Source organism: Podarcis gaigeae, assembly GCF_964106915.1.
Source record: "Podarcis gaigeae genome assembly, chromosome: 15".
NCBI lineage: Eukaryota > Metazoa > Chordata > Lepidosauria > Squamata > Lacertidae > Podarcis > Podarcis gaigeae.
The window spans coordinates 10712133-10736928 of record NC_139692.1 but is presented as its reverse complement, the minus strand read 5'-3'; the positions used below and the strand labels follow the sequence as shown (position 1 = coordinate 10736928).

Here is a 24796-nt window from a genome sequence, read left to right as displayed (position 1 = left end):
CCATTGTACTCAGGGGGTACTTCAGGGTACACAGTAGTGGTACCTCTTTTTGTGGGGTGGGGGTTAAAAAATGTGACACTTGCTGTAACAATTTCATGATGAGTACGAGAACCTATTTTTCAGTGGGTGGGTTGTATTTATTATCTGAAAATGGGATATCGCTCATGAGGCTAAAGTATTGACTTTAGGCTGAATGCTCCTCAGTGATCTTGCAGAAAGCTAGGGCTGCCATACGTCCGGGTTTTCCCAGACATGTCCAGGAACTGGACTGTCAAGATGGCGTCCGGGCAGATTTTCACTAAATTGACAAAATGTCTGGGAAGACCCGAATGTATGGCAACTAGGGTACTTTTAATAGAAAAATGCTGGGGGGGGGGAAGAGAAAAGAAAGCCTAAAGACTTCTTGGGGTGGGGGGGAGCTCAACAACTTTGCCCAAAAGGCCAACAGCTTTGGCCAGTGATATCATGGGAATTAATGGAAAGAACCAGAGAGTTACATGGAATTATCCAGAGTGCATAGTAAGATGATGGGTTAAACTTCAGGAACACATGTCTCAACACAACCAAGTTCAATGACCTGCATGTAGGCACAAGATATGTAGGCCATTTATAGGGATTGAAATTATATCTTGGAAGTAGGGATGCTTAGGGTATTTGTTTGGTCCGCATTTTTAAGTGAACTGAACTTAACTTGCACTTCAAACACTAGCATACAGATCAGAACACAATTCTCCTCTGTTTCAGCTCAAAACACACATTAAAATGCATACTAAAACGTGTGCAAATGAATATTGCTTGTAAAATGCGGAAGAAAATGTGTGTTTTGTGAACATTTGGGTGTCTGTTTAAAAAATTCACAGACTGATACAAGAATGGGACAAAATGGACTTATGGATGAATACATGCAAAACTGACATCGACTGAAATAAACGGGTCTGTTCATCCCTACATGGTGAATAAAAATAAGCTTTAAAAAAAAGCAATCTACGAGACCTTATTTGAAACAAACTCTAGTTCCAACAAAACAGAATACTACAGTTCCTGCTTCAAGAACAACAAGTGACAGACCTCAAGCTTATATTCTCCTCTCTCTTCTCCTCTTTCATACCCATAAGGAGTCACTTTCTATTTTAAACTAACCTTAGTTCTCTCTAATGTCCAAACTATTGGAACTGCAGCTTGTAATGCAGATATGGTGTAGAACGTTATTCATTCATTCATTCAAATATTTATAAACTGTTCCTTCATAAGATATATCAAGATGGAATACAACATACACAGTATAGTAAAATCAGAAAAGGCATCCATAAAACATATAAATAAAACATCAGTAGACACTGAGTGGTGAAAAAGAAAACTTCCTATTGTGATGGCCCATCTAAACAACACGGTTTTCAGAAGACATCTAGAAGAAGGCAAGTATTCTTCTTGGCAAACCTCTACTAGTAGGGAGTTCTGTGGTGAAGGGTTGTCCCACAAAAGGCTTGGTCCCTGGTGAAGGCCAACCAAATCTCAAGTGGGGAAGCACCAAAAGTTCCCCAGCAGAGGATCTCAGTGATCAAGGTGGAGCATAAGGAATCAGACGGTCCTTTTGTCCAAAGTTATTTAAGACTTTTGAATTAACACATGTACCCTGAACTTGGCCCAGTAGCAAACTGGCAATAAATGCAACTCTTCCAGCAGCTGGGGAACTTATTGTTTAATAATATGCTCCTGGGAGAAGTCTAGCCACTTCCACGTTAGTTGCAGCTTCCAGACCAGATACATGGGCAGCCTCAAATAAAGTGTGCAGCAGTAAGTGAGTCTTGCTACCAATGCATGGGCCACTGTGGTCAGGATGTTGTGATCCAGGAACTGTAGCAGAAAATCTAATCTATACCATACTTTATCAACACCACATTTTTTTGCTCAAATGACATTTTCCCCCTGGCTTGGAGGTTGCCAAGCATAATTCTATTGGCACAACCAGAACACTGCCTTCCTAACCAGCTGTCAGAAGTGGAGATTGCAAATCCAGAAACAATTCCAGGTGACCTGTTCTGTTCTAGCTAATATTTTGGATGCCTGTATACCAAGATGAAACTTGGGGGGGGGGGTGTGCTTGCATGCTATAAAAGCTGCGTGTTGTGAATGCAAACATATTCACATTACACCACTACAAGAAGTTGCACCCCTTAAAAAAATTATGGAAGTGGCTGGCACCAATTTACAGAGTGTGTGTGGTCAAACTGCAGGCATGCGTGTTGATCTCCCAGCCACTTTGCAGGTAAACCAACCAGCTCACAGCAGATCCCAAATCAATTCCTTTCAGTTGAGTGACTATCTACCACCTAACCCCTTACCACTTCTCAGGCAGTGCAACATCTGTCGGGCAACTGCCATCATAGACAGGCAAGCTAAAGCACAGGACACAGATTCCACAACATAGGTCAGCAGGAGAAGAAACATGATTTTCACTGAAGAGAGACTTTGCACGCATGGTCAGGGGTAGTAGTACCTTTTGAGTGTGTGGGAAGAGTCTTTCCACTTGGAGGATTAGGGAATTCAATCTTAGGTGCCAGATTTTTTGTAAACAAAGGGCAACAACCCAAGCACTCAGTTTGGATGGGTTGCAGCATCCCTACTTGGTCCCTGAGCCTCTGCTTCAGCTCTCACGAAGTCAACAAAATTAGGCACTTTTGGATCTCACAGAAAGCTGTCCTGGAATAAATGAATGCTACTGGCGATATCTGCTTATCTATCAGGAATGAAGGAGAACATTATGGGCAGAGTCAAGAGCTTGCACCATTTTTGCTGGGGTAGGGGAGTAACCACTAACCCAAGAGCCAAGTCTCCCCCATTAACAAAAGTCAGCCCCCAACCTAATTTCCTGGTGATGGTACAGTCCCTGAAAACAACAAGAATGTGTCCAGTGTCAAGTAGGGATGGCATCATTTTAATCTCTACCATGACACTGGGCTGGTTTGACTACCCCATTCATTCTGTAGTCAGCTGGGTTCAGTCAGGAACTCAGATAAATTATTTGATGCTATACCAAGATTATCCCCTTGCAAAAGATTATCTCAGCTGTATCAGTTGTTCTCTTCTGCAAATATCTGCCAGGGGATCATCTCCCAGCTATCCTTTGTGGGCACCGCAAATATTCCAAAGTACTGTAGCAGGAATTTCAACTGCACAGCCCCTCCACTTGTTCTCCCAAACGCTAGAAAGCAATGAGGAGATGAAAGAAAAATCCCCGAACCCTGCCCTGCCTTCACTGCCCTCCCCCTCCCTCCCTCTCTCTCTCACACACACCAGGAAGAGAGAGTCTGGCTCTAGTCCAGGGAACCTCCAAGCAGCACAAACAAATTAAAAGTCCAGTAGCACATGGGTCAGATGGCTGATAGGCAGGCTCTAGAACCAATAGCTGCTCAGCACAAGGCAGACACAGGCAACTCTTCCAAGGCTTGGTGCTGTCAGTCAAACATGCAGAGCTGTGTTCTTGCTGGCTGAGGAGTGGAGCAGTGCAACTGAGCATGCTCCAGTCTACCTGCATTGCAGTGGCTCAGAGTGTCCTCTATTAACCCAGCTGTATGCTAATCCCATCATGCCATCCAGGACACTTATTAGCACAGCGGCAGAGCCAAAGGAGGAACATTTTGCTTTGAATACAGGAGGGGGAGGGGGACCGAGCAAGAACAGGTGAGTGAGGGAGAGAAAGAGGAAAACAAATAAGTATATGTTATGGTATACCAAAATAAAATAGTAGAATAAACAAAAAAGTCAAAAAGCTTCGTTCTTGGATAGCAGAGCAGAGGATTGCGGAGGGTGGGGGCACAAACAATTGCAACCAGAGCAGAAATCAGAGCCTTGGAAAGCCTTGTGGAAATTCAGTGTCAAGGCTATTATTCTACTGGCAGGTATGAATGTACTTTTCGAGGTGGGGGGGATCACAGGGCCACTGCACATGATATTTTTGAACACAGGGGTTAATAACCATGTTGGGGGAAAGTGCATAAAACAACATTATACAGGCCACACAGCTGTCTATCTAATTCCTGATAAACCTCATAGGGAAGATTATGTACTGCTGCAGAGGGTGAAATGGGAAGCACAGGGCCTCTCTCTCTCTCTCTCTCTCTCTCTCTCTCCCCTGTTGAAAGACCAGCTTCACCAGTTTCCTCCTCCAGCAGCAGAGGGAGAGAAAGAAGCAGGGCCATTTCATCTGAGAGACCAGCTGCATTTGGCTCCTTCTCTCCCTGAACTGTTGGCATTCTAAGCTGGTCACTGAGTTTACTCATTTTCCTCTTCCTTCCTCAACCTTTTTTCCTTTGTGTCCTATACTTTCAATGGTGAGCCCAAAAGCAGGGACTGCCATATTTGTTACTGGTCTTCTGTAAGCTGCTCTGGGAGCCCTTTGGGCTGAAGAGTGGAGTTCAAGAATGCCTTCAAATACTGTTTGTCATCTTAGCAACACTATCAGAGGCAAACAAAACCAGCTGAATAGCTAGTCACACAGTACAGCATGTGCTTCTTCACAGCATGAGCATTCATTTCCATCTTTGTAAAATATACTGGAAAAACATGAAATTGCAAATGTGACTCTACGGGCCTAAATAAATAATTTCCAGCAATTACCGCGCTGTGTTGCTAATCAAGGCTGGGTGCTCCACCAGAAGGCTTTGTGGAGGGTATGCGTATGTGGCAGAATCTGATGCTTGAACACAGAACTGGCTGGCAACAGGCAACCATAACAGCCAATTCCTCTTGACACAGGCAGCAGTTTCCAAGATTAAAGGTAAAAGGACCTGCGGAAACAAACAAGACTGGGAGATGCATGCCCGAAAGGGAGCAGGGACGGCAGCTCTATGGTGGGGACAGGCAAGCAGCAGGAATGGGTCACACATTCAGTTAGAACAAGTCTCCATGGAAACACACTGTGGAAGTTCACACATTCAAAGGGAAACAGCTGCTTAACACCGGGAGCTGAAGCGGCAGGACAGCTGAGATGGTACCTTGAGGTGAACGGGCTCCCATTGTGCCTACGCTCTGGGCAACCGATAAACAGTCTTATACAAAGCAAAACACAGCAAGAACACTCATTGAGAACATACAGAAAACATGGAGAATGTTAATATAGACAGATACCAAACATAAAAGAGTAAAAATAATTTAAAAATGCCAGTGGCAATGGGATCCATATGGAAGCCAGATTCAGAATCCAGATCTTTCAACAGAAGCCTCAAATACCTAGCAAGTGTTGAACTCCCCCAATCTTTACCTGAACCCTGACCCAGTTGATGATTAGCAGTGACTACTATATTAATTATTTCAGTTCAAAGTCCTTGGTTCTAAAGTTGTGATCAACACCTTGTCTGCACTATCTTCCTCAATGTGCAGAGCCAGCTCCAGATTATTGGGGGCCTTTGGGCAAGATGCTCTCTGTGGGCCCCTATCCTTGTGCTGTTGCCACTAGCACCAAATGGCATACCCTCTCTCTCTGGGTCTAATCTGCACCACTGCCCCAAATAAGAAGGCAAGGCAAGTGATGCATTTCCACACCTTTTCACTCTTGCCACTATTTGTGTGTTTGCAGAGGGCAGGCAAACAGGCAGGGATCAGCAAAGAGGGAGACAAGCAGGATCTGGGGGTCAGCAGTGAGCTCCTGGCTAGTATGCCAGCCTCAGCAGATGCCTAGCAATGCCAGTCCTTGATGCTAACCCTGTCAGTGTATAGCAGGGATAGGGTACACATTTCTTTCCTACACAACTGCATGCTTTAAAAGTCACATTAGGGCAATGCCTTTATCAGGCCGGCCCAAGTGTCACGCAATAGTGTGCAAGCTTTCAAGTTCTCCAGAACTCTTCATCAAGCTAAATTGTCAACAAGCAACTTCCTCACACGTTGTTTGCTTTCTAGACTTTCCCATCTCTCGCTACCGATTCCTTTAAACTGAAGATGTCGGGTTTTGAACTGGGGATTTGAACTTATCACCAAGCTATGATCTTCTCTGTAGGGTGGCTTTAATGTAATTCTTTTTGTTTTGAAGCAAGTCACCTTGTAAAATAATTTGATGAAGGCAGGATATATTGTGAAGCTGCCAATATACTGAAGCCCTACCTTAGGGTTGTCATATTTCAAAAAGTCAAATGCATTTTTTCGATTGACTTGCCTAAGATCCAGGACAAAGCGCCGCCTTTCGGAAATTCCCCCCACCTACCTCTCTAGCAGGAACAGCGCCTTCTGTAATGCCATTATTATTATTTTTTTAAAAAAGAATTTCTAGAGGTTACAAGACTTTGTCTTTAAAGAAATGGTTCAACTCTTGCCTCTTAATTTTCTTTTTAAAGTAGTTTAAAATCTCTAGTTACTCAGCATGTCAACGGGGAGTTAATGACAGCACACACTACTTATTAATTGAAACAGTTACGTATCTTTTCTATTTAAAAAAAATGTGTTAATACATTCATGCTTAAGGACATGCTGGTGAACTCTATGCAAGGAGATCAATCAGCCTGCATCCAGTGCAGTCTCCTAACTTCACAAAAAGCTGCATCAATCTAAGAGTAACTTGAGATTTTGAACATACACAACAAAAGAGTCTAGTGGTACCTTAAAGACTAGCAGATTTACTGTGACATAGCCAATTGTGAATTAGACCCCACTTCTTCAAATGCCTGGGACGCAGGTGGCGCTGTGGGTTAAACCTTAGTGCCTAGGACTTGTTGACCATAAGGTCGGCGGTTCGAATCCCCGCAGCAGGGTGAGCTCCCGTTGTTCGGTCCCAGCTCCTGCCCACCTAGCAGTTCGAAAGCACCCCTAAGTGCAAGTAGATAAATAGGTACTGCTTTATAGCGGGAAGGTAAACGCCGTTTCCGTGTGCTGTGCTGGTGCTGGCTCGCCAGAGCAGCTTCGTCACGCTGGCCACGTGACCCGGAAGTGTCTTCGGATGGCGCCAGCTCCCGGCCTCTTAAGTGAGATGAGCGCACATCCCTAGAGTCGGTCACGACTGGCCCGTACGGGCAGGGGTACCTTTACCTTTACCTCTTCAAATGCCTGGCATGCTACCAGTCTAATGAGGATAATATCCATGCATTTTACAAAGTGGGTTCTAGTCTACGAAAGCTTGCACTGCAACAAATCTGTTAAGTCTTTAAGGTTCCACAGGACTCCATTTTTGTTTGCTGAAACCAACTAACATAGCTATTCCATGTAGGGATTTAGCACAAGATTTTGAACAAAGGAGAAACAACCCGCTGATATGGCCCTGCCCAGTTCACCCTCAGTTATCGTTGCAGGATCCCTACCTATCCTAACAGGAGCTGCCCAAATTCAGACCACTACCACATGGGCAGAGTTCCATTTCCTATACTGTATTTGACACCTTGTTTGGGAGCTTTTATTCTCTTCTCCCAACCCTAACTTTTTTATAGAGACAATTGTATGCTACAGGGACTTGACAGCCTAAAGGGATCCAAACCCCCAACATTTGCGAACAGCTTTGTCAGAGTTGATTCTCAGGTTTGACACATGTACTAAGCTGCCACCACCAAGCCACAGTAAGTATCTTAGTAGTGCCTGGCAACTGTAAACTAAGATACGCAAGAGTAAAATGACCTGGTAAAATGTGCTCTACCCATGGGCAGGTGCCAGGACTCCAATACCAGAACAGAGTCCATTGCTAATGCATGGTGTGGGGCCTCCTTTACCTTAAAACATTTTCTTTTCCAGGTGCTCCAATGGGTACCAATCAGTTTGATGTTGGAGCTGCCTTTCTATATTTTCACAATGGCAGTCTTGGGGGCAAGGATTATGGATTATGGAACAGCAGCAGGAGCAATCCTGATATGAAATGGGCTGAACACCTGGAAACTCTCTTCTGAGAGGAAAACCAGATGATAGTAGCTGCCCATCCCCTGGCCTCAAATTTTTGTTCTCTGGCAGCTACACTATCCATGCCCTCTCTAAAGTAACAAACCATATGGGGCCTTCTAGGTCAGGGTTCTATCTTCCTTGTGGTCTTAAATGTCAAAGGGAAAAAAAGTATTCAATGGTCAAGAAAACAATTGAAGTGTGCCTGGGGCTCAATGCTTCTTTTGTTAATGCTACCCAGTGTTATGAACTTCTTTCAAGCTTTGAGTATTTCTCCATCCTTCCGTAGAAAAATCTTTATAGATTTATAATGCAACTTACTCCTGGATTTGCACAGCTTGCAGGTAAATCTGTCAGTCTGGAAATCAACAGATTTATAAATACATTTAAATGCCCCAAAATAAAAACTGAGATGTTAGTAACAGAAAAGCTGACACACCGAGTTAAGATTCTATGACAAGGACAGGGAGGGAAAATTTAAGAGACTCATTTAGAAATCTGTCAGAATTTGGGGACAGGAAGTTCCAAAAGAAAGTTTGAGAGTGAGGCTGAAGAGAGTGAAGTCTAAGAGAGAGTGAGACCTGGTCCTTACATAACGCTAAGCCAAACCACAGCTCAGCATGAATGCACAAGAGTTCAGGTTCCCAGAAAAGGAAATGATGACTCCTATGCTCCTTCCTAAAGGATGCTAAAGGGTTTGTTTTGGTGTGTAGGGAATGGCAGCTGTCTTCCATCCAGTGCTGAATATATTTCAATGTAACTTTATTCATAAGCCTATTTATACATTATAAATAAGAGGTTTCTGAGCATAAGAAATGTTGAAAGTAAAATCGAAGGCACAAAAAATACTGTATGTATTGTTACATGCCACCCCGATCTCCATAAGTGGTGCAAGTTTCCAGAGGTTACCAGGTCTGTGTTCCCTTTGGGGACAATGAGGCACAAGAAGGACTGTGGCGTCTTTATGATATATGGTTTTATTTGCAAATATATACAACCTACACCTAGAAGAGATGGAGGGATTGCAGATCATTCAAATGCTACGAGAGTCTGGCTCACCTCTTAAGGGCAGCAATGGATTCAAAGGACAACAAAAAGCCATCCTCTGTGTCTTTTTGTTCCAGCCTGTCATTCCCAGCTCACATGGAGTTCTTCTGCCCCTCCTTCTCCTTCTTGTCTGTTTGGCCCCTGCTTGGCTGTAGGATTTGCCCAAGGAAGCATACAAGATGCCATTCAACCATCTTAGGGACTCCTCTCTGTATTTATGTAGGGTCTACTCCTTAGCCTTTTCTTCTCCTGAAGATATGCCACAAGGCAGTAGAGGTTTAGGATCAGAGTCTTCCATCTCCTAGATGGGCAGCCTTCTCAGGTGGACAAGCCAAATCTGCCCCTACTTATTGCACTGCTGTTTAATTTCCAGCCAACCTAGCATCCTGCCAACCTAGCAGTTTGAAAGCATGCCAGTACAAATAGATAAATAGGTACTGTTGCAGCGGGAAGGTAAACAACGTTTCCATGAGCTCTGGTTTCCATCACGGTGTTCTGTTGCACCAGAAGCGGTTTAGTCATGCTGGCCACATGACCCGGAAAGCTGGCTGTGGAAAATGCCGGCTCCCTCGGCCTGAAAGCGAGATGAGCGCTGCAACCTCATAGTCGCCTTTGACTGAACTTAACCATCCAGGGGTCCTTTACCTTTTACCTTTATTTATAGGAGTATTTCCACAACACACAAAAAACCATTCAAAAAATATCAATGTGATGTACAACTCAAGCACTATAATATAATAAAAAAGTGAACAAATGGCCAAATTGAATTATCTAAAAATGTTTGGCAAAACAGAAATATTTTCAGCAGGTGGAGAAATAGAATTGTAGGTGCCTGCCTGATTTCAATGGGAATATTGTTCCAACATGCTGCTGCCACTACAATGAAGGTCTTAGTTTGCATAGAAATTAAACAAAACTGAAATTCATGTGAAAGTTTATGTAGAATTCTTAGACTGTACGTTTCATAGCCATTTGACCCATTTGCTTTATCACGTTCCTCCTCACCACCTCTCTGATGACAGAGTGGGATAAACATATACTGTATTTTTCGCCCTATAGGGCGCACCGGCCCATAGGGCGCACTTATTGGGGGGGGAATAAAGGGGGGTTTATTTCCCCCCCCCCCCCGAGCCCCAAAGAGCAAAGAAGCCATGACAGCGAGCGGGATGGATCCCGCTAGCTGTCCTGGCTTCGTTTTTAGCCTCGGGGCTTGCAGGGCTGGGGGTGGGGGAAGCCTGAGCTGCAGGCTGCTGCCCACAAGCCTTGGGATCCCGGCGGGCACTCTCGCCAGGCTCCCAAGGCTTGCGGATAGCTTCCTGAAGCGTGGAGAGCGAGAGGGGTCGGTGCGCACCAACGCCTCTCGCTCTCCAGGCTTCAGCGAAAGCCTGCATTCGCCCCATAGGACGCACACACATTTCCCCTTCATTTTTGGAGGGGAAAAAGTGCGTCCTATAGGGCGAAAAATACAGTATCTGATGAAGTGGGATCTATCCCATAGAAGCTTCTGACACAATAACAGCACAATCCTATGAATGTTTTCTTAAAAGTAAGTGCCACTGTGCTCAACAGAGTATGCTCCACTTAAGTGCACACAAGATTTCAGCCTAAATATGTTAATCTTTAAGGTGCCACAATAACGCTTCATACTGGTATAGTGCTTTCAAGTGTTTGCATCACATACATTGTCTAGTTGTAATCCTCACAACCACCAAGTAAGTAAGTAAGTCAGTCAGTTTTATTATTCACCTATGTTGCAGAAATGGGTGAGTGGCTTCCATAAATGTTTTGACTGGCGTATACCGGTAGCTAGCATACAATATGCATTTGCAGGATCGAAAATAAAAATGTAGCATTCCAATCCAGTCTTACATAAAGCATTATAAGGTTTTTCACTGGCTTTTGACCAACATCCACACAAGTGCACGGGAGGCAGGATGATTCCCTGTTTTACAATGAGGTATTTTAAAGCTCAAAAAGAAGTAAATGCATGTGGATAAGACCATAACATAGTGGGGCTCGAACACACATAGGAATCGCATTTAGAGTAGTCAAGTGTGAAAGAGAACACAGCTCCTTCTGAAATTCCCTGTTTGATAACACAGTTACTAAAGGTGTAGGAGCCCTGTCGCCTTTTGAATCTGGCCACTGCAACTGCCCCACACGTTTCTTTAACAGTATCACCTCATGCTTTACTTCTCACAAATTCGCCTGAAAAGGGTGTACTTACTTACTTACTGCATTTTTTGCTCTTTAAGACTCACTTTTTCCCTCCTAAAAAGTAAGGGGAAGTGTGTGCGTCTTATGGAGCGAGTGCAGGCTGCGCAGCTATCCCAGAAGCCAGAACAGCAAGAGGGATCGCTGCTTTCACTGTGCAGCGATCCCTCTTGCTGTTCTGGCTTCTGGGATTCAGAATATTTTTTTTCTTGTTTTCCTCCTCCAAAAACTAGGTGCATCTTATGGTCTGGTGTGTCTTATAGAGGGGAAAATACAGTAAGTGTCCAAGCAAGGAAACAAATGGATTAGGTGGGAAATGATCCAGAGAACTAACACTGCAATCCTGTAATACTTACTTTGGCATAAGCGCCACTGAACTCAGTGGGGCATGCTTCTCAGTAAACATGCTTAGGGTTGGGATGACAATCACAATCGCCCATGACATCCACAATCACTCTTTTAGCATCTCTGGCAAACAGAGAATGGGTCTCACAGATAACCTTTCATTCACTGCACTAATTCAGCTTGTGTCAGATCTTATTCAACAGCATTATTTGTTTTATTTTTATCCTGCTTTTCAGCCAAGCAGCTCCCAAAGTGGCTCATAGCAATTAAAATTCAATACAAAATGCTGCTGGAAGACTGGGGTGGGTGGGGGCGGATTCTCAGCTGGAGCTGTATCCATGCATGACAGAGGACGTGACAGGGGGCTACAAACATTAATCAGCTGCACACAAGACTTTCCTATAAATATACAATCGCCATTTTTTATTTAAAAGCATTATTATTTTTCCCCAAAAACAAACAATAGTAAGGTCCCTGACTTCCCACTCCCACGGGAAGGCACAACCTCTGACTTTGGGTCCAGTATTATCTGATCAGTGAGCTGGAGGCAAAGCTATTACCCAAAGAGGTCATTACGACAAATGGAGGCAATGGGAACAACCAGCAGGAAGCAAGACTGAGGGGAAAGGAAAAAGCACAAAACACGGCTCTCTAAACAGACCTCGGGGAAGCTCTGTCAGCTCTCTCTCATCCCCCCACTCTTTCTTCCTTTTATGCGCTCCTGTGCTTTTTGCAGCTGTGTTGCAGGCATATTTCAACAAAGCTTTCCTTGCTGTTGCACCTCCACACAGGGCCAGCTCAAAATATTTTGCTGCTTGTTATAGTGCTGGTGTGGTGCTGTGGGTTAAACAACAGAGCCTAGGACTTGCCGATCAGAAGGTTGGCGTTCGAATCCCCGCGACGGGGTGAGCTCCTGTTGCTCGCTCCCTGCTCCTGCTAACCTAGCAGTTCGAAAGCACGTCAAAGTGCAAGTAGATAAATAGGTACCGCTCCGGCGGGAAGGTAAACAGTGTTTCCGTGCGCTGCTCTGGTTTGCCAGAAGCAGCTTAGTCATGCTGGCCACATGACCCGGAAGCTGTATGCCGGCTCCCTCGGCCAATAAAGCGAGAAGAGCGCCACAACCCCAGAGTCGTCCACGAATGGACCTAATGGTCAGGGGTCCCTTTACCTTTACCTATAGTGCTGGTGTACCTTGCATTCCTTCAGCATAAAGGAGCTCCCACTGAATTCTAATGCCCTTCAGTCAGGGGGTCGCATGTATAAGACTGCACCCTAGAAAGTCAAAAACCAATCCATCAATCAAATAGAATTGTTAATTTAAGAATTAATCCAGGCACTGTTGGAAGAAACTGATTTTCTGGATCCATTTCAATCGGTGTTTAGGCCCGGTTTTGGCACAGAAACTGCTTTGGTCGCCCTGTATGATGACATCTGTTGATAAGAGAGACGAGGGAAACGTGTCCCTGTTAATTCTTCTCTAGCAGGTTTGTAGCTTGGGGCTCCTCCTGGATCCTTTGCTGTCGCTCTAGGTTCAGGTGGCCTCAGTGGCCCAGAATGCCTTCCATCAGCTTCAGCTGGTGGCCCAGCTACACCCCTATCTGGACAGCAATAGCCTACTGTTGTCTATGCTACGGTAACCTCAACATTAGATTACTGCAATGTGTTATACGTAGGGCTGCCTCTGAAGATGGTTCAGAAACTTCAGCTAGTGCAGAATTCAGATGGTTTGAGCATATTACACTGATCCTGGTCCAATTGCACTGACCACCAATTAGTTTCCGGGCTCAATTCAAAGTGCTGGTTTGGACCTATAAAGCCTTCAACGGCTCAGGACCACAGTACCTCAAGGACCTCTTTCCATATGAAACTACCTGGACCCTGAAATCATCTTCTGAAGCCCTTCATTGTGTGCCTCCTCCAGGAGGTGTGTCCAGAAGGTGGCAACATGAGAACGGGCCTTCTCTGAAATGGTCCTCTGTGGAATGCTCTCCCTATGCTTTTTTGGGGGGGTGGCAGCTATTGAGTTGTTGTTTTTATTTTCATTATATATTTTGTGGTTTTATAATTTGCTCTGTGAACTGCCCTGAGACCTCAATTAATTAATTATTAAATTCAATTAATAAATAATAATAAATAAAATAAATTTTGGACCACTTTTCTGTAACTGGTGCTTTTATTGTTAGTATCATATACTTCAGTGGCGAGGGAGGGGGACTGAGCTAAGTACAAATTTAAAAATTTCAACTTAGGATACTTTCAATGCCAAAAGTGGCTCTCTCCTAACAAATTTACACAGCTTCCCCTTGCACTCACAGAAGAAATAGCAAACTTACAGGCAAGGCAGTGTCTTATTGTTCAGCGGCAGTGCCCATTGGAAAAAATTATCTATGCAGTAAATGTAAACTGCAGGTTTTGATAGTTTTATACACAGTCAAATATGAAAGAGATTCTCACATAGCAATCCTATACAGGCTTACTCAGAAGTCCTACTGTGTACAATGGAGCTTACTCTCAGGAAAATGTGCATATAATTGCATCATCACAAGACTACGTAAAAACACAATTCTCACTAAGAAAGGCCTTTACAATTGACAATCAAGAAAGCAGGAATGGGGTGGGGGGTGGCTCTGAGAATCCTAAATTAGCACTATAGTAGTGCTAGCCCTATGGGACGCGGGTGGCGCTGTGGGTTAATCCACAGAGCCTAGGATTTGCCGATCAGAAGGTCGGCAGTTCAAATCCCTGTGACAGGGTGAGCTCCCGTTGCTCGGTCCCTGCTCCTGCCAACCTAGCAGTTCGAAAGCACATCAAAGTGCAAGTAGATAAATAGGTACCGCTCCGGCGGGAAGGTAAATGGCGTTTCCGTGTGCTGCTCTAGTTCGCAAGAAGCAGCTTAGTCATGATAGCCACATGACCTGGATGCTGTACGCCGGCTCCCTCAGCCAATAAAGCGAGATGAGCACCGCAACCCCAGAGTTGGCCACGACTGGACCTAATGGTCAGGCGTCCCTTTACCTTTACCTAGTGCTAGCCCAGCTTAGTAAGAATAGTGCATTCTCTAGTGACTTATGCAAAATGCTGTCATGCAGTCATTACTGGAATTTCAAAGGCGGAATTGACATGGGGAGGGGATACTTGAAAGGCAGCACTTTGTCCTGGATCAACTATGGTTTTTTAAAATGTTTTTGTAAAAAAGAAAAAGAAAAGCTCAACAACTTCTGGGGTTGTCTAAAAAAAAAGCTCAACAAATTCCGGGTTTTCCTTTAAAAAGCTCAAAAATTTTGAGAGTATCCTGGTTTTTACGTTTTGAAATACGGCAACCCTACTTGTGCATTTAGCATGCCTGCTTATAAGCTAGTAGCTTGCTGGCTGAGAAACTGGGTGGCTTCTCCTCCTCGGTGGTTAGTTTGGAAATTCAGGCTACCAGCCTCTTAACAAACTAGTAAACAAAACAAAAGTAGGAGCAAGGAATTTCATGGGCTTATTTACAAGGCTGAACTATAGTAGCAAAGAAGTACCTATACTCAAGGCATATCAGAACCTTTTGTGACTGCCAGACCCAGTCTAGCTTGCAAAACCAGAGAGGGCCTGAGTCAAAAATACAGTAAGACCTAGTTGACGACTGCTCCAGATTCCAGTACACTAGAATTGCTAGGAAAACATGGACTGGATTTCTAAGCACTGCAGTAAACACTGTCAAGAATAGAGAAATTTACTAGTATGGGTGGGGTCAATGTTCCAGCTTCAAATCTTGTGGGCAGCTCATTTCTGAATAAGCTCATATACTTCAACAAAAGCATAATGCCCCACTAAATAGGATGAACGAGAGAGAGAGAGAGAGAGAGAGAGAGAGAGAGAGCATCAACAACAATCCCACAATTTTGTTGTGTTTCTTGTATCCTCACTTGGGAAAAACAACAGGACTGTCTGATGGCATCTGTTTCCCCAAGTATTTGTGAGCAGGCTTAGCTGGATAAGTGATCTTTACATGCTTATTGACAGTGCCTCATATCACTTTTTTCCACTGTATTGAACAGGATCAATTCCTGCTAATTGGTCTGTTAACTACCAGGATCATTTGCTGTTCTGAAAGCTTTTGCCACTCTGCTTCCTAATTATACCAGATTTTGCTCTTAAGAGCTACCAATGAGTTTTTACAAAAAAAAAAAAACCCAAAGTGTTAATGAAGTTTCAAAATGTATAAATTAAAAAGATAAGGGAAAAAAACAAATAAACCCCAAACTGGGAACTATCCAGGAGAAATTTAAAAGGATTCCCTGCCCACCCTGTGGTGCTAGAAATAATTCTTATTGTGTCAGACAATGAACATTCAAGCTGGTGCGACAGAAGGCCAAGAGGTGATTTGGACTGTAGCATTTTTTTTTAAGGGTTACAATTATTTGACTCAAAGACAACTGAAAGGCCAGCAAGTGGAAATCAGAGCTAGGCAAATGTACTGTAATGTCAATGAGAGGAACACATCTTAAGATGGCAATCTACTGTCGGAATAACCAGTCAAAGAAAGCAGCAGTCTTTCATTTGGGAAACTTTCTCACTGTCAATTCCAAAATTAGCAGGATGTTAATTGGTGTGTTGGGACCAATTAAAATGTCACAAGGTCATGAACACGCTTTGGAGCTCCCCAGAATTATCCTTCAGGTTACATTCTGAACAAAACAACAAGGTTGGGAGGGTTCAGGTTAGAAAAAGGTGGGCATGATGGGAATTCTCCAGAAGATGCTATTTGTTAGATTATTAAAGTATTTTAGATTGAACATGCAGGTACCACGGTTCCCGTAGTTTTCCCTTGCAGAGAACTAAAAGCAACTTCAAGGAGGAGAGAATTAAGATGGGGAAGAGGCTTCAGAGGACGGAAGAAAGGATTAATACCCCTGCTCTCTGCAAATGCCATGTTCTCCAAAACAGCCTCATGAGGATACTAATTACTTTTAAAAGTAGGGTCTAATAATAATAATAATAATTTATTATTTTTACCCCGCCCATCTGGCTGGGTTTCCCCAGCCACTCTGGGCAGCTTCCATAGAAACCAAAAATACACTAAAATATCATACATTAAAAACTTCCCTGAAGAGGGCTGCCTTAAGATGTCTTCTGAATGTCAGGTAGTTATTTATCGCTTTGACATCTGATGGGAGGGCGTTCCACAGGGCGGGCGCCACTACCGAGAAGGCCCTCTGCCTGGTTCCCTGTAGCTTTGCTTCTCGCAATGAGGGAACCGCCAGAAGGCCCTCGGCGCTGGACCTCAGCGTCCGGGCAGAACGATGGGTATGGAGACGCTCCTTCAGGTATACTGGGCCGAGGCCATTTCTTAGTCAGGAAAGCCTCATATAGTGTCTGTTGAGGCCACGGCAGACAAAAATTTAGCTGCTGACCATATGACTAAGGTGAGCTTTAGCTGTCAGAGGGGACTGTACGGCAAATAAGAAACAAAAGGAGGTCCACAGAATGGCAGGGCAATACACCTTTGCTAATGCTCAAACCTTTTTCCTCTTTGGTTGTTTGAAGGGCTAAATTAGTGCATGCATGTTCCAGTGCTGTGGAAAGACATTGGGACCACTTAGCCTCCAGTATCGAAAGTCCCACAACTGAACAAATTGCAAAATGCTACATTATGTTTAGTGCTACGTGGGTGACCTGCAGCAAGCCAAGCCCAAGCGTCAGGCTCACACATCCACCCCATTTCACCTCCAACATGGGCAAGAGAAACAGACTCCTTTGAAGATCAGAACATTAGTTTGTGAATCCTGGCTTCTTGAAACAAACTGTGGCTAATTGAACAAGCCAGCTTCTTAGCCCACAGTTTAAAGGTGGCTTGTTTTGAAATTAAGTTTGCTGCAACCCAGGATTCTAGGTTCATACAATGTGTCAAGCCGCTATTTTCTGAAAGTGGAATTAATCCCCTGGCTATGTGGGAACAGAAGGGGGGGCACATAAACCCAGTGCTTTGTTCAGACGTGCTTAGGTTGTCCACACAGCAATGAACCAGACATGGAGAGGGATATCATCACTGGTGATATCATGGGTTTAAAAAAAGGTAAAGGTAAAGGATCCCTGAATGGTTACGTCCAGTCAAAGGCGACTATGAGGTTGCCAGGCTCATCTCGCTTTCAGGCTGAGGCAGCTGGTGTTTGTCAACTACAACTTTCCGGGTCATGTGGCCAGCATGACTAAATCGCTTCTGGCACAACGGAACACCGTGACGGAAACCAGAGCGCACGGAAGTGGCGCTTACCTTCCCAACACAGCGGTACTTTTTTATCTACTTGCACTGGCGTGCTTTCGAACTGCTAGGTTGGCAGGAGCTGGGACAGAGCAACGGGAGCTCACCCCGTCGCGGGGATTCGAACTGCCAACCTTCTGACTGGCAAGCCCAAGGGCTCAGTGGTTTAGACCACAGTGCCACTCGCGTATCATGGGTACCATCCGGGAGAAACTTGTGATAGTCACATAACTACATCCTACACCTCATTTGATTTGCCCTTGCCCACAAACAAAGTTTTCCTCTAAGGGTCACAGACTGATAAAGCTTCCCCACCCCTGGGTCTAGAGGAGCGGTTGTCAACCTGGTCCCAACCACCCACTAGTGGGTGTTTCAAGATTCCAGGTGGGCAGTAGGGGGTTCTATGGCACAAGTTGAATCCTCCTTTCATTGAGCACTGGTGGGCGGTAAGGAAATTTTACCACCAAGAAAGATGCATTAGTGAGTGGTAAGTTTAAAAAAGTTGACTACCCCTGGTCTAGAGTCTATACTGACAAGGTGGCAGGAGCTTTCCAGGGTTTCAGAAAGGGTAGGAGTCCTTCACAGTCCACTGTGGAGATGCCAGGGATAGAACCTGAGATCTTTTGCATGCACCGAGCTAAAGTCCCTTCCCAAAGCCCTTCATCAATGGAAGGTATCCAGATCCCACACAGGCATGCTTTCACTAAGCAAAGAAATGATTGTCTAGTAAGGCACTACCAGTGCACACAAAGAATGCAGCATTTGTGCAAAGTTCCTTCTAAATCAATCTAATCATGAAATAGACCTGATGAACTAAACTAAAGAGCACTCCTCCTAGGTATTTTAGCCACAGGTGTTACTTCAACTTCTTAGTTACATTAACAGTAGTCAATGCTGAATAAGAAATGTCATTCAGAAGTGCGAAACTCTATTTTCTCATTAGTCTCTCTTCCTTCTTTTTCTTCTGCATTAAGTATATTTCAAACATCTCCAGGAAATCCACTCACACCAGCACAATTATCACTTTCTTAACAACTATTCACTGCTTGTATTGAAGAAACTAGAAACTTGTGTGGGGAGATCGTGGGCTATTTTAAAAAATCTATTCAAATAATAAAAAAAAAACCAACTATCTAACAAATCTACTAAGTAGAGGGTTTCCCAAATTATAATATTCACTCTGAATCTGTGTTCAATGAACTAATCTAATTTAAAAATTAAAGGGATGAAATTTTCCATGCTTCAGCTTTTCTTTTCCTAAATTTGCTATGCAGAAATTCTCAGTTTTTTCCATTTCATTTCATTTGCTTGATTTCATCCTGCCTTTGTGTCACAAAGCATTAAAAGCATTAAGACAATTAAAACAAACAGTATCATCATGAAAATGGAACAGTCTGAAAAAGCTAATAAAGTCAATTCTAAAACAGTAGGTTAAAAGAAACACACAGCAAAAGTCTCACTGAAACAGAAACATCTACAATAAAAATCTAAATCCTAAAAGACATACAGGACCAGGCAGATCTCATAAGAGATTGTTATTCTTTTATTAATTTCCTTTTTTTAGTTTGTGGTTTAGTTATATTTTTTAGTTGCATATTGTATCGTGGGTCTGTTTTGTAAGCTGCTGTGGGGTGTTTAGCCTGAAAAGTGGGCTATAATTATATGAAATAAGACAATTCCCATAAATAACCTTGGCACCAAAACTGAGGAGGTCATGTCATGAGTATCCATCAATCTGATCTACAGCAGTGGGACCATGAGCAAAGTCTTCCTTTTCAGCTCTCCCCAGGAACCTGAACTACCTGTGCCTTTCCCTTCTCACATTTCATGTTCCTCATTCCTACCACTAGAATTCCTGTTTGAAGTCTACCAATACGGTACACTCCAAGACATTAAGAATATTGACCTGTTAGACTGGTCCTGTATTCCGAAATCACTTTCAAGGGTTGGATGCAACTGTTTGACTGGGCTCAGGACACATGGTGTTCCAGTTAATTCAACAGTTAATTTACTGTGCCTGAATACAAGACATCTGCCTTCTTTCCAGCTGGGAAAGAAACAAGAGACAGAGAGAAGGGGATAAGAGTTCGCCTTTTGAAGTGCTCTCCTGATCCTAAGCAGGCCTGCATAGATCTGACTAAGGATTTCAATGTCAAATACCTTCATCTCACTTTAGCCAATAGCATTACTGCGATTTGACTCTAGCACCTTATTTGTCAGCCTCTCTACTCCAATCATAATACCCTTCCTTATATACTACTTACAGGTACTACATGCCTCATTGACTTAACCCCTGCTAGCCTCTGTGGCCTTCCCGAGATCATTGAGTTTAGCCCAGTTAATAACCTTCAGCTTCTTTAAACACTTCAGACTTGTCACTTTCTAATCAGCTCCTCTCTAAACTAAGTCATCTCAGCCACAATATCTCCCTTGCATCTAAACTTTACTAATCCAGTTTCACTGTCAGGACTAATCCAGTTTCCGTTGTTGGGGCAGAATGGAAAAGTGAGCCTTGGGGGGGGGGGAGTAAAGTCAAACCTTTCAAGAGTTACAGCTCCTACTATGGCTGTAGAGACCAATATGAGATAGACATCTTTTACTGCAGGTGGGGCAGATGGAGGTGTTTGGTTTTGCTGCTGCAGGTGCACCATGGTGTTTCTTCTCTCTGTGCTCCTCCCAGTGGTCCTTCCTCCTCTGATCACTGCTGTGGATACACACCCTGACTGACTGTCTCCAGGCACTGTGATCGTCTGCAAGGGATTCACTTACAGCAGGGTTAACGTGGCCAGCCTTTATGTCACGTTTGCAGACATCTTTGTAACTCAGAGCTGGACTGCCAACAGGCCTAATGCTTGAAGCCAGCGCTCTGCGGAGCATGTCCATGGGAATCCTGCCATCTTCCAAGCTGTGGACATGAGCAAGCCAGCATAGATGTCGCTGAGATGGAAATATGAAAACATGCTGGGATTGTGGGCTTGGGAGAGCACATCTGTGTTTGAGACTCTGTCCTGCCATGTGATACCCAAAATCTTCCTGAAGGCAGTGCGCAAGTTGCCCACGACTCACTTTCATTAAAGCAGTGTGCTCAACATGCAAGCCTGGTAGACAGACCTTCATCTTGGTATTGGTCATTAGCATCAAATTCTCCCATACCCTTTTGGAAAGGCGAGCCATTGCCATTGCTGTCTTGCCACTATGCTTGTCCATCTCAGCGTCAACTGAAATATTGTTAGTTATGGGGGGAACCCAGGTAGACACCATCTTCAGTGAAGCTGAAGACATAGAAAAGCAATAGGGAGAAGACTATGCCAAAGAGAGTTGGTGCGAAAACACCACCCTGTTTCACACCGCTCTTTATAGGGAAGGCATCCGAGGATGATTCGTCATACTGGACAGAGCCATGCATATTCTCATGAAAGGACACAATCATCTTGCGGAACTTAGGTGGGAATCCTATCTTGTTGAGCAGTGTGAAAAGTCCTTTTCAGCTGATGAGGTCAAAGTCCTTTGTCAAGTCAATGAAGTAGATGTACAAGGGATATCTCTGCTAATTTAGCAATTTAGTGAACCAACCTCGACTTTACCTATTTATCTTGAAGCCAATGTTCTCAAAGAATGAAGCTAATCTTCCTGAGGCCACACAGGAAGTAATTATGAGAGGTGCAAGGAGACACTGCCTCTCCCAACCCTGTTGTGCCTGCATAAAATGACTCTGTCTTGACTGAGCTCAGAAATAGAACATCAGCCCTGCAAAGCCAGGACCATATGGGCACCTTGGTTGTCTGTTTGCCTTTATGGCTATCAACCAGCTAGAGGCTCACCAGGTTCAGTACTGTCACTGATAAGCTTTCAAAAACAAAAACCAAAGGACTTCAAATTAATACTCTACGGATGCCCAGAAGCACCCTGCCGTTACCTATCTTCCTATCAGAACAGAAAGGTACTCTGCACATATGGAGAGAAAGGTGCACTTATGTGTGTATGTCATAGAAAATCATAAACAATTTTCACAGGCATAAGGCAATATAATTTTGGGAGTTGAAAGACAAACTTTAACTGACCCATCTCTGAGCCAACTCAGTTTTTCCATTCCACTTCCCTAAAACGTTGTGTGCGCATATTGCTCAATGAGAACCATCTAAATTAACCACCACAGCAGGCCAACTTTTGTTATCTAGAAACAAATCCAATTTGCCTAATTCAGCTTAGTACCAAAATCTGCCACAGTTGTTCATGGGTAGGTAAACTTATTAGTCACAATGGCTTCTCAGAAAACTAACCATCATTCTCATTCATCTTAAATAATCAAATTAATAGCAAGGCTATGCTTAGGTCCTCATGTCCAGCCCTCTTTTGAAACAGTATGCATAGCAACTCACTGTTCAGTGGGAGCTGCTTCATTGGGGCTAACAGACTTCCTAAAAATCAGTTCTTCATGGTTTAATGAGTCCCATCTTCACCTACTGCCCAGCTCTACAATCACAAGGTCTGGGTTAATCACTTACAGTACCACTGCTTCAGCAAACTCAATTTCCTTCACGTTGTCTTCATTAATCTCATAGATATACCCTTCCACAACCTGTTAGTTCCAGTCTATAAGGTATAAATACCCCATCCGTTGAGCTAATCATAAATTTTGAAATTCCAAGGGCAAAAGCATTATTAGTGAAAGGGCAAAAGCTCTCTTATTCTTGCTGCCTACAAAAATGGAAAATTCCAAGCTTAGATTGGGAATACGTTGAAGGAGAGAGGTCTTATTGTTTATAGAGTTCTTCTACAACCCCCTTTTGATTGGCAGTGATTACTGCACTCAATATCTATAGCAGCTTCCTGTCTTTCGCAATTATCTCCTATCTATCTCGTAGTCTCTCATAATTCGACACTGTATTCCTATTTGAGCACTGCAGCACCCTGTGTCTCTCCTGACTGAAACAACAAGTGAGTGGCCTGCTACCAGAGAATTGTCCTGTAATATGAGTTTCAAAAGCCTCATCTATTGCACAAAACAAAAGAAGCCTACCTCTGGCTGAGAGCTTCTTGGTGTTGATAATCTTTGCCGCATATTCGTGTCCAGTGCAGAGTTTGACACAGCGCCGCACAACTGAGAAAGCCCCCCTAAAAATGTGCATCAGAAAAAAGGAGAAAACAGAGATTAATTCCTGCAGCTTGGAAGAATCCGATTCACAGAAGTATCTCGTTTTTTTAAAGATAGTTTTGCAACGTTTTTTAACATTTCAACATACAGAGATTTCCCTTTTAGCCCATCCCATCATGGCATTCTTATTCCAGATGAGAGCAAGGGAGAGAAAAAAGAAAATAAATTGCCCCATGTTGAATTCGTTCAATGAGAATGTCCTAAAATTAAAGAGTTGAAAAGCATCTCAAAATTTATCCAGTCCAACTCCCTGCTAATGAAGACCAACTACCACAGCATTTGTGAAAAGAGGCCACCCAGTCTCTTAAAAACCTGTGATGAATGAGAATTTTAAAAGGTCTAAAAGGGCTCCAAAGATTTCAGGAAGAAGACCTATTTTCCTGTTGAACGTTATTTGCCGCTTGATCCAGGGATAGCTGGACTGCTCAATTGGTTAAGAGTGTGGTTCTGACAACACCAAGGCTGCAGGTTTGGTTCCTGACAGCTTCATATTCCTGCATTGTAGGGGGTTGGACTAGATGATCCTCAGGGTCCCTTCTCAGCTGAAAGGAAAACCACCTTGGAGGGGAAGTGGCAGGGGAGAATGCAGTGAGTTACACGAATCATCCCTTCTTTCTCACACACGAAAACGGCTTTGCGGTTTTCTACAATCAAGCGGTATATTACAATAAATAAATAAATAAATCTCTGACGTGCAGTACTATGTGTTAGTTTAAGTGACTTCTGCTGTTGGGATTAGAAATATATTCATTAATCATATTTTATCTCATCCTTCCTCCAGAGCAGCACAAAAAGAGTGACAGAAACAGCTTCAGGACTCAATAATAATAATAATAATAATAATAATTTATTATTTATACCCCACCCATTTGGCTGAGTTTCCGCAGCCACTCTGGGCGGCTCCCAATCAAGTGTTAAAAACAGTACAGCGTCAAATATTAAAAACTTCCCTGAATAGGTATTTGAGCCCTAATCAAAAACTTTAGCCACCATACCAAGCTGACTTTTATCTGAGAATTCTTTTAACACAATTTTTAGCACTTAAGATTTTGCATTTTTTTATTTTTTAAAGAAGTGCTCTTACTTTAATGTTCCTAAGAACTGTAAGGCTAATAAAGGCTGTATAAACATCTGTCGTGAGTAGTTAGGCTAATTAATCCTACTCTAGTGTAGGATAATGAGTTGAGCTACAAGACTATAATTCTCAGTTCACCAGCGTGGTACCCACAACCTCAGCAAAGACTGACCTCAGATGCTCTGCTGTCAACAACTCCAAACAGCTGTCTATTACTCATTCCCTAATTCCAACCAGTAGTGAAGTTGCTGGGCCATAGCTATGTGGACGTCACAGTTAAGGTCAGAAGCTAGAGGGCATATTTGATGGATATTTGTTGGTACAAATTGTGCTCTGCTCTCTGCATGACAGTGAGACTCTTAAGAAAGCATAAGAATTGCCTTGCCTGAATCAGACCATGCAGACCAGTACTGGGTTTTTAACAGCGGCTAGCCTGATTTTCATGGGAAGTCTCAGATATACAGTATGGGGTTATATCCGATGCTGCTCCTACTCAGAGTATTCCCACTGAAGTTAATAGACATCACTAACTGAAGCTCATTAAAAATGTCAACTATTCCAGAAAGAATGGATTGGCTAAAACAGCTCTCTATGCTCTCTGAATCGTAATGAAGTTTTAGCTCATCCCAGTATAAACAGTGAGAAGGATAATGCAGTACAAATGAGGAATAATTGCATTGCATGCTAACATTGCAGAGATAAATTAGTTGCTACAGAAACAGGTTCAGCACAATCCTGTGCATCCTTACTCAGAATTAAGTCCTCCTTGTTTAATGGGATTTACTTATTTGAAACTCTACATAGGATTTGCAAATGAACCTATATTCAACCAACAACAACAACAACAACAACAACAACAAATCCTAAC

The 24796-nt window shown here is 43.4% G+C and overlaps 1 protein-coding gene across 14 annotated transcripts in view; it reads right to left on the bottom strand.

Annotated features, from left to right (window-relative positions):
* The window catches only part of CAMK2B (calcium/calmodulin dependent protein kinase II beta), a 203663-nt gene that overhangs the window by 126617 nt on the left and 52250 nt on the right, over positions 1-24796 (bottom strand). For all 14 annotated transcript variants that reach the window (XM_083713534.1, XM_083713545.1, XM_083713544.1 and 11 more), the window contains exon 2: positions 22719-22813. In XM_083713534.1, the coding sequence (XP_083569660.1) occupies positions 22719-22813 (95 nt within the window). The remainder of the gene's footprint in view (positions 1-22718; positions 22814-24796) is intronic.